Genomic DNA, 14,527 nt, shown 5'->3' with positions numbered 1-14,527 from the left:
TCTTTCTCTCGCTGTGACATTTCAGAATATGCCCCTTAGTAGCACATAAGTCACTCATTTGTCAAAATATTAATGTAGATATGAAAACATCAGTAATACGTGATAAATTTAGATTAATATCTCCACTGCAGTGTACCCTAGATTGATAATTTCGGTGTCATTTTGTTTCTCGTGCCATGCAGTTTCTTATGCTACCTGATGTTAATTGGTAAGTCACATAGTTAAGGAATCAAGCCCCAAAAATGTCATAATGTAATAAGATAGTGTGGGTGTTAAATGGAAGAATACAAAAAGGGTGCTGTAGGTGTAAATATGTTAAATACCTCAGTATGTGCCACATGATGTCCAATGCCCACTTCAGCTGTTAAACTCACAAATTTACCAAGGTTTGCTGATTTACATTATTGGTACCTGACTACTGTTTCTTCTGTTTTTGAGCAGGAAGCTGATGCTATTGTACAGAAGATCAAGCAGCAGCAGTTTCCTGAACTTTTGAATCGGGACCAGCTCAATATGGAAAGAAGAGATGAAAAAGTTTTCCTTTTATTCGGTAAATATTCTATAGTTGTAGCAGTTTATTAGCTGGTTTTGACTCATGCTGTCAGGTTGTCTAATATGCACCATTTCACATTCTTTGTACTGCTGTTTGATAATATTCATAGGCCCGTGTCCACAAGGTGTCAGTGATGTCTCTGCCATCTCATGGTAGCTCATCTCAAACTCACTTTCAGACTTACATTCTGTTAGCGGTATTGTTACTAAGGAGATACATTCTGGGCATGCCAGTCTCAAGACTGTTCATTCTGAAATTATGAGAGTGCTGAGACAGTTATGAAATGGAAACATTCAGCATTATGATGTATTATACATATGTAGTGCATGGAGTGTGGTGGTTACGCTCTAATATCCAGAAAAAGACAAATCTGTTAAGCACCTTCTATAGTGCAAGACCTGATCTTAACAAATGTTAAGCACCTCCTACTTAACTTGTTAAGAGCAGGTATCATACTAGGCAGTTAAATCTGCCAAGACTGACCAGCAAACAACAGCAACAGAATAAAAAAAACTGATTTTTTTTTCTGCCTGCTGTGTGTGCTGGTAATATGTCCCTGACTTTTTTCTAGCATAACAGAATCCTTTACACCATCTTTCTGACAGAGCTTGCTAAGTGCTTCATGGCTTTGAAAGCTGTCAAAACACTTGGCGATTTTCTTTTCTTTTACTGTAACTAGTAGTACATGGAGCAGATAAAGCTGCATGGGCTATAAAGAATTACAATCAGGTTTCCAATCACATCTCTTTTATTATGTTTCTTGACATAGATGCCAAGATTTACCTCTCAAGCTTCGATTGTGAGGTGAATTTCTTGGCATCCATGTCATGAATGCATAAGAAGCTGGTTATGATTGGTAACCTACTTATAATACTCAGTATCTAACACTCCAACATGGATGAGTTAAACTCTTCAAACAATGCATCCATTAAAACTACAGATGGTACCAAGATAAAAATATTTTTTTTACATCTGCTTCTCTTATGTTGTTGTGTCTTTTGGCTTTTCCCAGTTAGGGGTCGCCACAGTGGAACTCTGGTCTGCTCATGATTGACAGTCGATTTTTATGTGCCGAGTTGCCGGCCCTGACGCACAACCTTCAACGAAGGTACGCCCATTCACGCATGTCTCCACACAGAAGATGCTCTAGCTGAGAATCGAACAGGACAACATCTTACTGTGAGGCGACAATGCTACTGCAGCACCACCACCGCAGTACATCTGCTTCCCTTATGCGGTGGCTTTGATTCACATACCTCCTTTATTATACATTACCTCTATGGTTGCACATCTGTTGGGAAAAGAAAAATACCTTGCAATGGTGAAAACATGCACTCACACTACTGTGATCTAGTGGTAGAGTAGATTAGATCTATTCAAGACCATTCAAGGACTTCTTTATTTGGGTTGTTGGAATCAAAGAAAATTCATTTCAGGAGGTATCTTTCAGAAAATGGAAGATCTCTTGCACACACAAACACACACACATCATTTATATGATCAAGGACATATCTGATCAAATGTTTTCAAGCGTGTCCCATTCTAGTAAATGTTGAGGTTTTTGAAAATACTGACTATCAAAAGGTACTGATAAGTACTGCATGCAGCTGGATGAAGTTAGGACAGAATGTGTTAGTATATATGTTATTTGGTATAGTAGTTATATTGTTTGCTAACAATTCTTTAGTAAGAGTTTGAGTAGTGTTTTGCAGGCTGTGGATTGGAAAGTGACAACTTTTATTTTGTGTGAGTTTGTGGTATAGTGGGAATATGGAATGTACCTTTTCCCTGCTGTTGTACAATCCCAGAATTAATATATATATCATCAGCAAGGTAAGTGTGGGAGCTCTGCCTCTCAGATGTGGTGTGCAGGGAGGCTTAACCCCCACAAATAAATAATCACAATGGTATTTTGTAGGTGTATTTGTGTGTATGTTGTTTGAGTTTGGGTGTTTATGTGGTTGTTTGGATGTCAATGGACTGGTTTGTGTTTGTCATATGTTGTAATGGGCAAATAAGTGAACATATGATGAATATTTTTCAATTACTTGAGTTGTGAGCATTGTCAGATTAGTGTTGATGCAATAACACAGACTGATATATATACACAAAACATGAACTGCAACATGCCAAGATGTTAAATAAATAACAACAACAACATAGAATAAAATACCAAAAACACACACACTGAACCACCACTGTTCATTAAAATACAAAATAAAAGCACAGGTTAATGCATGTGTACCTCTTCTTAACAGGTCTTCATCAGACAAATGTCCATAAACTCAGTTAAAATTTTAATTAGATTTGAAAAAAAAAATCATATGATCACATTATACAATTACAATCAACTCATTCAATTACAGTGGGCCATATTTATCCTACCTTAATGTATCTTCCTATTCTCCCCCATGTTAATTTTTGTTACCATAACTTATCCATGTACCATATAAACTTCAGTGGAAACATATGGTGATAAGGACCTGTAGAACCCTAAATGTATATTTCCACCCATCATACAGCAATGCCACAGTAAGATTAAGCACAAGTCTGTAGTGTCTTTTGGGCCCATAGGCCATATCTGTTTACCCCTGCCTGTGGATGTTTGCCTGCAAGGGTAAAGCTCAGGTATGCTCAGAGCATCAAAATTAATAATTTAGCATGAAAATTTACGCCAGTGGAGATAATTTCTATCATACTCCCGTCTTCTTTCAAAAGAGGTGTTTCTACTGTAGGTGTTTTGTTTTGCTGAAATGACTCAGTATAGATGCCTCTGTGATGGATTGACTACTTGCATGTACATACCCATGCAGAGTATTGTCTGGTCATGTTCCAGTAACTCATTGCCAATCACTCACAAATGTATATACTTATCATTGGTGCAATTTAAAATAAGAGAATCTTGCAGGGAGGGCAAGCCCACCTACCCCCACCACTGACATGAGGGCTCTGTCCTACACCCCTGATCTCTAAATATACTGCTTCTGAGGTTTTATCAATTTGAAGAAAAGTATGTCTACAGAAAAAGTCTGCATATTCAGGTTCCATGCACTCAAATAGTAGGCAAGTAATCAAATGAGAGCAAAGACAGCTGTAAATCAGCAGTAACTGTACCCCACATGCAAGCCCAGCCCCCACCTTGTTATGTTTACTTTAATCACGACTACAGTATAAACCATAACAAGAAATGTAAGCCAGCTTCATTACAATATGATAGTCTTAAAAAAACAATAGAGGCACTCATTTATAACAAAACATGGATGTATTGCTCCAAATAGAAAATAAAATAAAAAAAAAAACAGTGGCCTGTATACAATATGTACAGTACCTGAATCCTAGGCTTTATTATCTATAGAAGGACACCACTGTGTAGGTTCAGTCCTAAACGTCTTTAGCCACAGGCCCTGCCAGTTCTCCCCCCAAAAAATAATCTTCACCTGAATGTAGCTCAAATTAAACCCACAAGGTACCATGACAGAGCCATCCAACTCTATGAATCTTTAGCCAGAACAAGCCAAACAGCTGTGGCCCATTGTGGACCTCCATCTGAGGAACCAACTTCCTGAATTGCCTCTATCAGACAAACTCCTTTTCTACATCGCTAACATGATCATTCATTTCTCATTGGCTGATTTTAATATGGTCAATTTCCTGGCTAAAGTGCAATGAGCACATTACAAACACTAGTCACTACACACACACACACACACACACACACACACACACACACACACACACACACACACACACACACACACACACACACTCTTAAAGCACATACTCCATTTTCCACTAGAAGATAGTATAATTACCCCTTCTTAGCACAAAACCATTGATTGCAGACTTTTAGCAATGAACTGTAAGACTGTGACAACCAAACAGCATTCCTATTAGACAGTCCAAGCCTATGAGTCATGGTGCATTGGAATAGATGGAGGAATAGTGGTCAGTTGCATAATTTTGTGTTGCATTTTGTTTGTTCAGCCATCTCAATGGGGCATTATCAGTCAACAAGTTGAAGCATCTACCTAACAGATACAACCTTAATAAATAGAAGTTCTGCTTCATAGACAAACACTGCCTCTCTTTACCCGACTACCTCTTTTCTGTATCACCTAATTTTCAGTTTATATAGCTCGCAGAGTGCTCTTCACTTTGAATATCTTGAGAAAGCATTACTCCAAAACCTACCTCTCATGCATACATATATAGGGTAAATTTCTTAGTGAAATCAGAAGTTACTAACATTTATTTTAGTTTAGTTTAGTTTATATTATTTACAGTTTGTTGACCGGGTTAGATCCATTAGGCCAATGGCTTCTTTTCAGGGGAGATTCAAGGTTGTATTCATACTAACAAGGGGACATTAGGCCAAGGCACTGGTGAACTTCCCCTACTTGACATTCATGTGAATGGGACCTGTTTTGGAGGAGCACTTCCTGTTTCCATTCCATCCAAGCACAGAGGTGGCCCAGAGAAACAGGGAGGCAGATTGAGAGAGAGAGAGAGAGAGAGAGATGAAGTAGTGAAATAAATGAAGGAGAAAGTGTAGAACACAGTGTGTGTGTTTGTGTGTGTGTGTGTGTGTGTGTGTGTGTGTGTGTGTGTGTGTGTGTGTGTGTGTGTGTGTGTGTGTGTGTGTGTGTGTGTGTGTGTAACTTTAAGAAGCATTTCCAGATGTAGACACATGCATATAAATAGTGAGCACATGCAGGCAGCAGTATTATTTTGAGAGAACAGCCAGAGTGTTAACATGTATAAATGTAGTAGTCAGTCTGTTTATAAGTTTATTTAAATTTAAGGTACTAAGCCTCATTCCTGATGTTTGTGTGTAATAAAGCTGCTTGAACTGATGGTGCCATTACATTATATTATATACTAATGAATTTTATTATCTGATTAAATGTAATTTTTCATTAGTTTTAATTCATTATTTATTAATATTTTATTCATTAATTTACTATTCAAAACATGTAAAGATATCATGCTTAGAGATTTACACAAATTTTACACAAATCTTTTAAAATGCATTTTGTGAGTCCAGTTGCTTTACTAATGTTTTAATAATCATGACATTGTAAAATAATTAATTTACTACTGCTTTGCACTGGTTAATTTGGGGGATATCAAGGTTTGTAAACAAACAGGAAGGGTTAGTACGCTCATCTAAAAACGTAAAAGGATTGTATGAACAGCGTTAATGTGTTTTGGTTCATAGGTTCATAGGTTGGTACTAGGCTATCGGCCCTAGGGCCTATACAAGCCTAGCCATAACAATTCTCTGGATATTTCTTCCCACAGTATTTACCTCCCTGGACCCCTGTCTAGCAGGGCAACTGACGTGATCCCCAGGGTGAATTTCCTATCTTCCATCCAATCGACAAGGTTCCTTTTGAAGAGGGCCAAGGAGGCGCTCTGCTTGACATGTATGGGCAGTCTATTCCAGAGTATGGGGAGTCTCTGGGTCAGGAACCTATCCCTCCAGCATGTTTTGTTCATTGTGATGACAAGGTTTAGATCCCTGGAGCATGTGGCTCTGAGGAATTGGGATTTCATTAAGTGGAGCATGTCCAACAGCTCAGGGTTTGACATGGTCTTGTATGTTAAGCAGAGATCGCCTCTGAGTAGATGATATGGCACAGAGTGTAGCTGGAGTTTTTTTAGATGGTCAGCAGTGGGTATCTGCTTTAGGCTGGTGATTCTTTTAGTGAGGTATTTCTGTGGCCTTTACAGCTGTTGCAGATGTCTTGAGAGGTACATACCAAATGGGGCATTGTACTCTATAATGGGTCTAATGAGTACAGTGGGACAATGACCTCTTTTTTCTGGATGAAAAGCCCTTAGTGATGAGGTGTGCCACATTGAAGGATTTCCTGACTGTTGTGGCGATGTGGTTATCGAAGGTGAGACCACTGTCCACCTGTGTCCCTAAGTCACTCATCACACTTTCGGCGTTTAGTGTACTGCCACCTATGTGAAAATTCATGGGTACATGTTTGTTGCCCAAAGGGGATAACTATACATTTCTTGGCACTAAGCTTGAGCTCATGGCTCTGGCACCAAGCATCTGTTTCTATAAGGCCCTTTTGTAGAATATCCACATAATTTGGGGATTCAATAATGGCTCCCAGTTTGCAGTCATCTGCAAACTTTGTTAGCCAAAGTCCCTTAGTGTTGGCCTGTACTTCAGAGAAGTAGATGCCAAACAAGAGCGGTCCCAGGACTGAACCCTGAGGTACTCTGCTTGTCACTTGTCTGGAACTGGATTTGGAGTCGGCTACTTTTACAGTCTGGGTTCTGTCAGTAAGCCAGTTGGCAATCCATCGAGTGACGCAGGGATTTATGCCCAGCTTAGTAAGTTAATCTATGATTCCAGAGTGGGGGGTGGTGTTGAAGGCCTTGGCGAGGTCCACATAGGCTGTGTGGACTGCCTTACCCTTGTCCATAAGGAAGTAAATCAGGTTCAGGAGACAAGTGTTTTTTGTTAATAAAGAATTCAGTGTTGGAACTGGTTGGACATGTAGTGCCTGTTTTTTCAAGTATTGATCCCACAACTGTTCATCTCTTTTATCCTGACTGGATGAGTGACATGGTGTCAGAACTGGGGTTGAGAGTGTAACTTCTTCAAGCCATGAGGTGCAGAGTTGATGGTGAAGGTATATTGAGCAGGTTGGGTGATGACACTGCTCAAATGATCAAAAAGGGCCAGAAACAAACTTCAGGTAAGCAAAACTTGCACAAATGATTTACTTTGCATAGAAAATGAAATGAAGCATTCGTAGGGCACAAAACACATTATTAATCAAACGAGTAGTACAAAATGCATTATAAATCAAATGAAAAACACAAAAAGCATTATTAATTAAACAAAGTGTTCAAGACCACAATATTTAATAAAACTATCAGAAATACTTATATGGGGCTCAGAGTTATCTTTGGTTGGCATAATGAATATGCTTAACATAAAACAAGCACAAGAAAAGTATAACGAGCATGATAAGATATTATATGGGCATAATGAGTACAGTAAAAGGGCAAAATAAGCTGAAAGAGCAAGGCAACTGCATGTTTTTTAGTAAAAGACCATGTTTGGGCATAAACTACTATTTCACATTGACCGAAGCTATTCAAAGCATAACTAGAGTTGTTCAAAGTATTTCAGAGTGTGCAGTGTTGGCAGAGTGTCTGCTTTATTATGATGTAATTATTTCAAAGAGTTTGCTGTGTGCAAAGTACAGTTATTTTGCAAAATGCAGTCAAATTACAGCCATTGCAAAATAGTTTCTTTTGCTGTGTGCATTTATTCACAGAGTGCCACCATTTCAAAGTGTTTCTTACAATGTACAGAGTTATTTCACAAAGTACTGCCATTTTGAAAGGGTCTTATGCTGTATACAGTTTATTTGCAAAGTGCATTCATTTTAAAGTGTTTCTTACGCTGAGCTTCTTCTGCTGCATACAGTTTGTTCACAAAGTACAGTCATTTCAAAGTATTTCTTACAGTGATAAGGAGTGATTTTGCAAAGTACAGTGATTGTAAAGTGTTCTTGTGCTACGGAGACTTATTTGGCAAAGTGCAGTTATTTCAAATAGTTTGTTGTGCTATTGGGCATCATTACAAGTTCTGGCATAAAATTCTGGCATATATTTATGTGTGTATGTTCGTACATAATTCCAAGCACCTTCACTACTGTGTGTTGAAATGGCAGAAGCATTTTGCAGACCCAGTCCAGTTGTGTTTGATCATATTGCAGAGAACTTGAGAGTATATGAGCAAGAATACGATATTTTCATATACGCAGCTTTTTCTAACAAAGATGCATGTACAAGGGCATACATTTTGCTTAACTTAGCTGTGTCAGAGGCCATTGAAAGAGAGTATTCATTTGTGTATGTATCAGCAGTGTATGCAGGAGAGGAGGAAACTGCCATATTCTTGTACCAGCTGAATCAAGAGAGGACCTTGAGTGCTTGAAATGTAAATTTAGAGAAATGTGCACCCCCCAGACAAATGTTACATTAGAGAGGCAGTTATTTTATATAAGAGACCAAAAGCCAGGTGAAACTTTTGCAGCTAATATCAATGACTTGAGATATAAGGCTAAAATGTGCAGATTTGGTGATTTGAAAGATGAGTTAATAAAGGACAGGCTTGTGTGAGGTGTTAATAGTGGTGCAGTGAGAAAGATTTTACTTTGTAACAGTTATTTAATGTTGAGCAAAGCTATAGAGATTTGTCAAATCCATGAGCTCACAGAAAGGCACACAAGTATGCTTACAAGTGACAAGATCTTATTTTCATCAGCCTGTAGAGCAAGCACAAACAGCATGCAGCACATGGCAAGAAGAAGCAGGCGTAAGCACATGGCAGCTGCAACCCCTGCGGGATTCTCATGGAGGACCCATATCTTTCTAGCAAGTTCCAAGACTAGCTCAGCAAAATGGACATGCTTAGTGCAGTATAAGAGTGAGTCAGCAAAACCCAAGTCAAGTCTTATTGTTAACTGTCATAATTGTGGTGGCAATCCTGAGTCTAAAAGAGGGAAATGCTTAGCATTTGGTCAGCAATGCTACAAGTGTAAAAATGGAACCACTTTCAAAGGTTTTGTAAATCAAGCAAGCCTCATTCAATTATTAAGAAAAATCACTCAAAAAAGTAAGTTGATCATGAGGAAAACTGCAACCCTACTTTCTATGTAGATGGTGTATCAGTGGTCAGTGAAAATGTTAATGCAGTTGATTTGTTGGCAAAGAAAGAACTGTTTTGTACTGTCCTGATCAATGGTAAATCCCCGGAGCTCAAAGTATACACTGGTTCAAAGTGTAATGTTATGTCAGCAGAAACATTTGCTACAGTGAGAGCTGGTGAGCAACTTAATTTGGTTAATTGTGCAAAGTTTGTTGCTTATGGAGGTAAAGAGATTCAAGCCAAAGGCTCAGTAGTGCTTTTATGCTATTTGGCTGGGAACAGTTACACCTTGCAGTTTTATGTAGCTAGAAGACCTGTGCAGTCATTATTAGGTCTCAGAGACAGTTTGAAAATGAAACTGCTTTCATTTACCAAAAAAGTTCATCGTGTAAGCACATGTACCAGTTCCAGCTTCAGTGATGCTATTTTCTCAAAGTATGCTGATGTTTTCAAGGACAAGCTCAGCAAACTTCCAGTTGTATACGCCATGAAAGTATATCCAGAGATCAATCCAGTGGTCAGACCAGCAAGGAGAGCTGCAATAGCTATGCAGGACAAAGTCAAGGTCCAGTTATACAAGATGGTGCAACAAGGTGTGATTTGTCCAGTCACAGAACCAACTGAGTGGGTATCTTCCATGGTAGCTGCTCATAAGAAAAGTTCAGATGAAATCAGAATATGCATTGACCCAAGACACTTGAACAAGGCATTAAAGAGACCTCATCATCCTATGCATACAGTCGAGGAGGTTGCTGCCCTCATGCCAAGTGCCACTGTTTTTCCTGTCCTGGATGCAAAGAGTTCATTTTAGCAAGTGATGCTTGATCGCAAATCTTCACTATTGACTGCATTCAGCACACCTTTTGGTAGATACATATTTCTCGGGGTGTGTTTTGGAATAAATTCTGCCAGTGAGGTCTTTCAGCATGCAATGGATCAAATTTTTTCAGGCTATCCATGTGCTATAATAGTTGATGATATACTGGTTGGAGGTAATGGCGAAGCAGAGCATGACAGAAACCTCAGGAAAGTTGTGGACAGAGCATGTGAAGTGAACTTGAAACTTAATCATCTGAAATGTAAATTCAGACTACCAGAAGTTACTTATGTTGGTCATTTATTTACCACTACAGGCTTACAACCAGACCCTTCCAAACAAGCAGCAGTTCTTGAGATGCCAGCCCTGGACAATGTCCAAGCCCTACAGCATTTTCTTGGTATGGTAACTATCTGGGCAAATTTATCCCTGACTTTAGTGAGCTGTCAATTCTTTTAAGAGAGCTGACACACAAAAATGTTGCCTGGTCATGGTTGGAATAGCATCAGAGAGCATTTGATAACCTGAACCAGCAAATTGCCAACCCGCCTACACTGAGATACTATGATGTCCACAAACCAGTAGTTCTTTCCTGTGATGCTTCAAAGTTCGATCTTGGTGCAGTTATTCTTCAAGAGGGCAGACCTGTTGCCTATGCATCTAGAACTCTTGCCCAAACTGACATACAATATGCTCAGATTGAGAAAAAACATTTGGCAATTGTGTTCACATGTTCGAAGTTCCATGATTAGATTTATGGCAGAGCTATCCATGTCGAAATGGATCATCAACCTCTAGTCACTATTTTAAAGAGCCTATGCTTACCACTCCTGCAAGACTACAAAGACTGATGCTCAGATTACAAAAGTATAATTTCAAAATAGTCTATACAAAAGGCAGACTTCTTTATCTGGCTAATACCTTATCCAGATTGCCCAGAAATACCATGGAACAGCTTGATGTAGAGAATTTTGACTTTGATGTTATAGAAGTGCATAATTTTTCTACCACGAGACTTGATGAGCTTAGAGATCGTACACAGATTGATATAATTTTTGAGAAGCTCAACCACTTCATCAATTTTGAATGGCCTTCAAAGCAATCTTGAGTACCACCAGAAGTACAGCCTTATTTTCCGTACAGAGATGGGGTGCTGATGGAAGATGGTAACATTTTCAAAGGCCCTAAAGTTATTGTTCCTACTTCCTTACAACATGAATATATTCAGAGTTTGCATCATGGCCACCCAAGTTCTGATTCTACCAAAAGAAGGGCAAGAGGACTAGTAGTTTGGCCTTCTATAGCAAAGAACATTGATAAAGTGCTTTCTTCTTGTTCGGTATGCAATAGTACTAAACTGCATTTGCAAAAAGAACCACTTCAGCTAAGCCAGATTCCTGAACTACCTTGGTCAACAGTAACCACTGACATATTTGAGTGGAACAATCAGCATTACAAAGTGTTGGTAGACTCTTATTCAAACTGGTTTGAGATTGATTTGCTACCTAACCTAACATCCAGTGCTGTTATTACTAAGATGAAACATCATTTCTCAGTCCATGGTAGTCCACGTAAAGTTATTTCTGACAACGGTACCCAGTATACCAGTCAATTGTTTCAGAAATTTGCAAAAGAGTGGGACTTTATCCATGTTACTAGTAGTCTGGAATACCCATAGTCAAACAGCCTTGCTGAACCTACAGTACAGAGTGCAAAGCAATTAGCAGAGAAGTCAAAGTGTGACAATACTGATATCTTCTTGAATTTACTTAATCTCAGAAATATACCAAGTGACAACTTACTTGGCTCACCTGCTCAGCAAATTCTATCTAGGCAAACCAGAACAACCTTGTCTATTAGTTCTAGCTTGTTGGTGCCTAATGCTAAAAACACCAGAGCAATCAAAGTCTACCTCTTTAAGAAGCATTACTTTCAGAAGTCCAGCTATGATAAAATGTGCAGACGTCTTCATCCGTTAAAAGAAGGAGAGACAGTGAGGATCCAAATGGCGAAAGGCTTTGATCAAATTGGTCAAGTGAGAGGCATATGTGCCAAGCCAAGATCCTACTTAGTGGAATCTGAGGGTATATAATAGAGGAGAAACTGCAGGCATCTTCTTCCTGTGTCAGAAATTATATTGCAACATTGTACCTGTGATACAGTCTCTAGATCCCAGAGCAATCCTGACAATGTTCACACCAAAGAACATGTCTCAGTATCCATTCCCATTCCTGATGATGTCCCAGTTGTCCACAAAGTTGAACATTCCTTGAAGACAGTCCCCGTTGCTAGATCCCATTCTGATTTTTATGTTACACGATCAGGTAATATTTCAAGACCTAGTGTGAAATACATAGCAAACTGGACATGATTGTTTTATATGTGTCTAATTTTGTATGATTGCATATCAAATAATTAATTCTGTATAACTGCATGTCAAAAGATCATTTCTGTGTAATTGCATGTCATTTAATACTGTCATTTGGTATATGATCTATTTCTCAAAGGGGGAGGCTGCAGAACACAGCATACGTGTGTGTAACTTTAAGAAGTATTTCCATATGTAGGCACGTGGATATAAATAGTGAGCATGTGCAGGCAGCAGTGCCATTTTGAGGGAACAGCCAGAGTGTTAACATGTATGAGTGTAGTAGTCAGTCTATGTTTATTTAAGTTTAAGTTACTAAGCCTCATTCCTGATGTGTTTGTGTGAAATAAAGCTGCTTGAACTGAACCCACAGCTGTTTGTCTGTTTCATCCTGACCAGTCGGGTGACAGAAAGCAAATAGCAAGACCTGAGAATGTGTGTAGGATTCTGAAGAAATGATTCAAAGAAACCTGTTTGATGGAGATGAGACAGGAAATGATGGATGTGTAAATACAATCCTCAAGTCGGGAGGGTTGTGGGATGATTTACTTAAAGAAATGGTGATGCCAAGTGAGCCAATGTACTGGGGGGTACATTACAGAGAAAATATAAAAGGAGGACACAGAGACAATCCTGAAGAATAGTGGTAAGATGGAAAAGGAAACATATGCAGAGAAAATGAAAAAAAGGCAAAATTGGAGAAGCAGAAAAGAAGCCAGAAGAAATTGAAAAATGGAAGTATGTGGAAAGGATTCAAAGTAAAGTAAAGAAGACAAAGAAATGGACAGGTATGAAGTGTGGGACAGTTTAATAGCTCCTTTGGATATAAAATCACAAGAGATAAGAGCATTTATTTTTATTAACAAAAAGACATTTTGTAACATTATATTTGAGCTTGTTTTTTTCAATGGACATTTTTTTCTTGGAGAACATGAAAAAAAGACTGTAACCCATAGAATCTTTATGTGATAACATCATTTAAAAGGGAACAAAAAAGAAGAGTCATGTACAATTTCAAACAGAGGTAGAAAGAGAAACCCTGAAAGTACATTTATTTGAAAGTTTTATGTAAAGAAGTACTAGACATTGCAAAAGTTTATAACTAAAAAGGTTTATGGATAGGGTTACCACCTGTCCCTCTGTGCGAGGAACAGTCCCACTTTGGGCAGTTGCGTCCTATAAAAAAATAAAAAATGTCAAATGTTCTGAGATTTTAAGACAAAATATATTTCCTAAGTTTTCTTTAATAGTTGCCTAAAACAGTTATTTTTCATCTGGAACATATACATATTATGTGAAATAGCATAAGCATCTCAAATGCTACAAAAATAAGCTTTTATGTCAGCAAAAAAGTGAAGTTTTGTCCTTTATGTCCTTTACACTGGCCATGGGTATGTTTTGTCCTGCTAAAGCTCACATTTCTACAAAAAATGTCCCACTTTGGGCATTTGAAAAGGTGGCAACTATATTTATGGACTGGTGGCTGGGATTGTAATATTGTGTTAAAAAGAGAAAGAGAAAAAAGTATACATATTCCCAGCATGATAAATGTGGAAGGAAATAGGGGTGTTGTAAAATACTAGGGACAACCCAAAACATGTTTTTTTTTGTGGAAAAGAAAGACATTTGATAAGTAACGGTTTCAAAAGAAAATGCTATGTATGTGGGGAAATAGGACTTGATGCAAAAATGTGAATTGAAATGTTATAAATGTAACAAAATTGGACATTTATGGATGGATTGCAAAAATGAAGAAAAAACAGTAAGGAAAAAGAAAAAGAAAGAAAAATGAGCAAAGAGAAGACATTTTAGAAGTAGTAGAAATATAAGAAAAATTAGATGAGAAAAAAATGAAGAGGACGTAGATAAAGGTTCTGAAATAAATGATGAAGACATAAACAGAGAGGTAGTAAAATGAAAAAAGTATATTGGAAAAAGGATAAAAGACAGAAAAAAGAAAATTTAAAGGAATAAGTACAAAAGAAAAGAAGAAAGGAAATGGATGAAAAAGAACATATACAGCTAAAAACTGAGGCTTGATATAATGGTTAAGGTGTTTGACTCACAGACACAAAGTACAGTGTTTGATTCTTACCTTTG

At 38.1% G+C, this 14,527-nt stretch overlaps 1 protein-coding gene across 2 annotated transcripts in view; it reads left to right on the top strand.

The window, feature by feature from the left end:
* INPP5D (inositol polyphosphate-5-phosphatase D) overlaps positions 1–14,527 on the top strand; it is a 1,064,128-nt gene that overhangs the window by 696,613 nt on the left and 352,988 nt on the right. For both annotated transcript variants that reach the window (XM_044070586.1, XM_044070585.1), the window contains exon 16: positions 442–550. In XM_044070586.1, the coding sequence (XP_043926521.1) occupies positions 442–550 (109 nt within the window). The remainder of the gene's footprint in view (positions 1–441; positions 551–14,527) is intronic.

Source organism: Protopterus annectens, chromosome 4.part1, assembly GCF_019279795.1.
Source record: "Protopterus annectens isolate FY-2018-M chromosome 4.part1, PAN1.0, whole genome shotgun sequence".
In the NCBI taxonomy this organism is placed as follows: domain Eukaryota; kingdom Metazoa; phylum Chordata; order Ceratodontiformes; family Protopteridae; genus Protopterus; species Protopterus annectens.
This window is presented reverse-complemented; position numbering and strand designations above follow the sequence as displayed.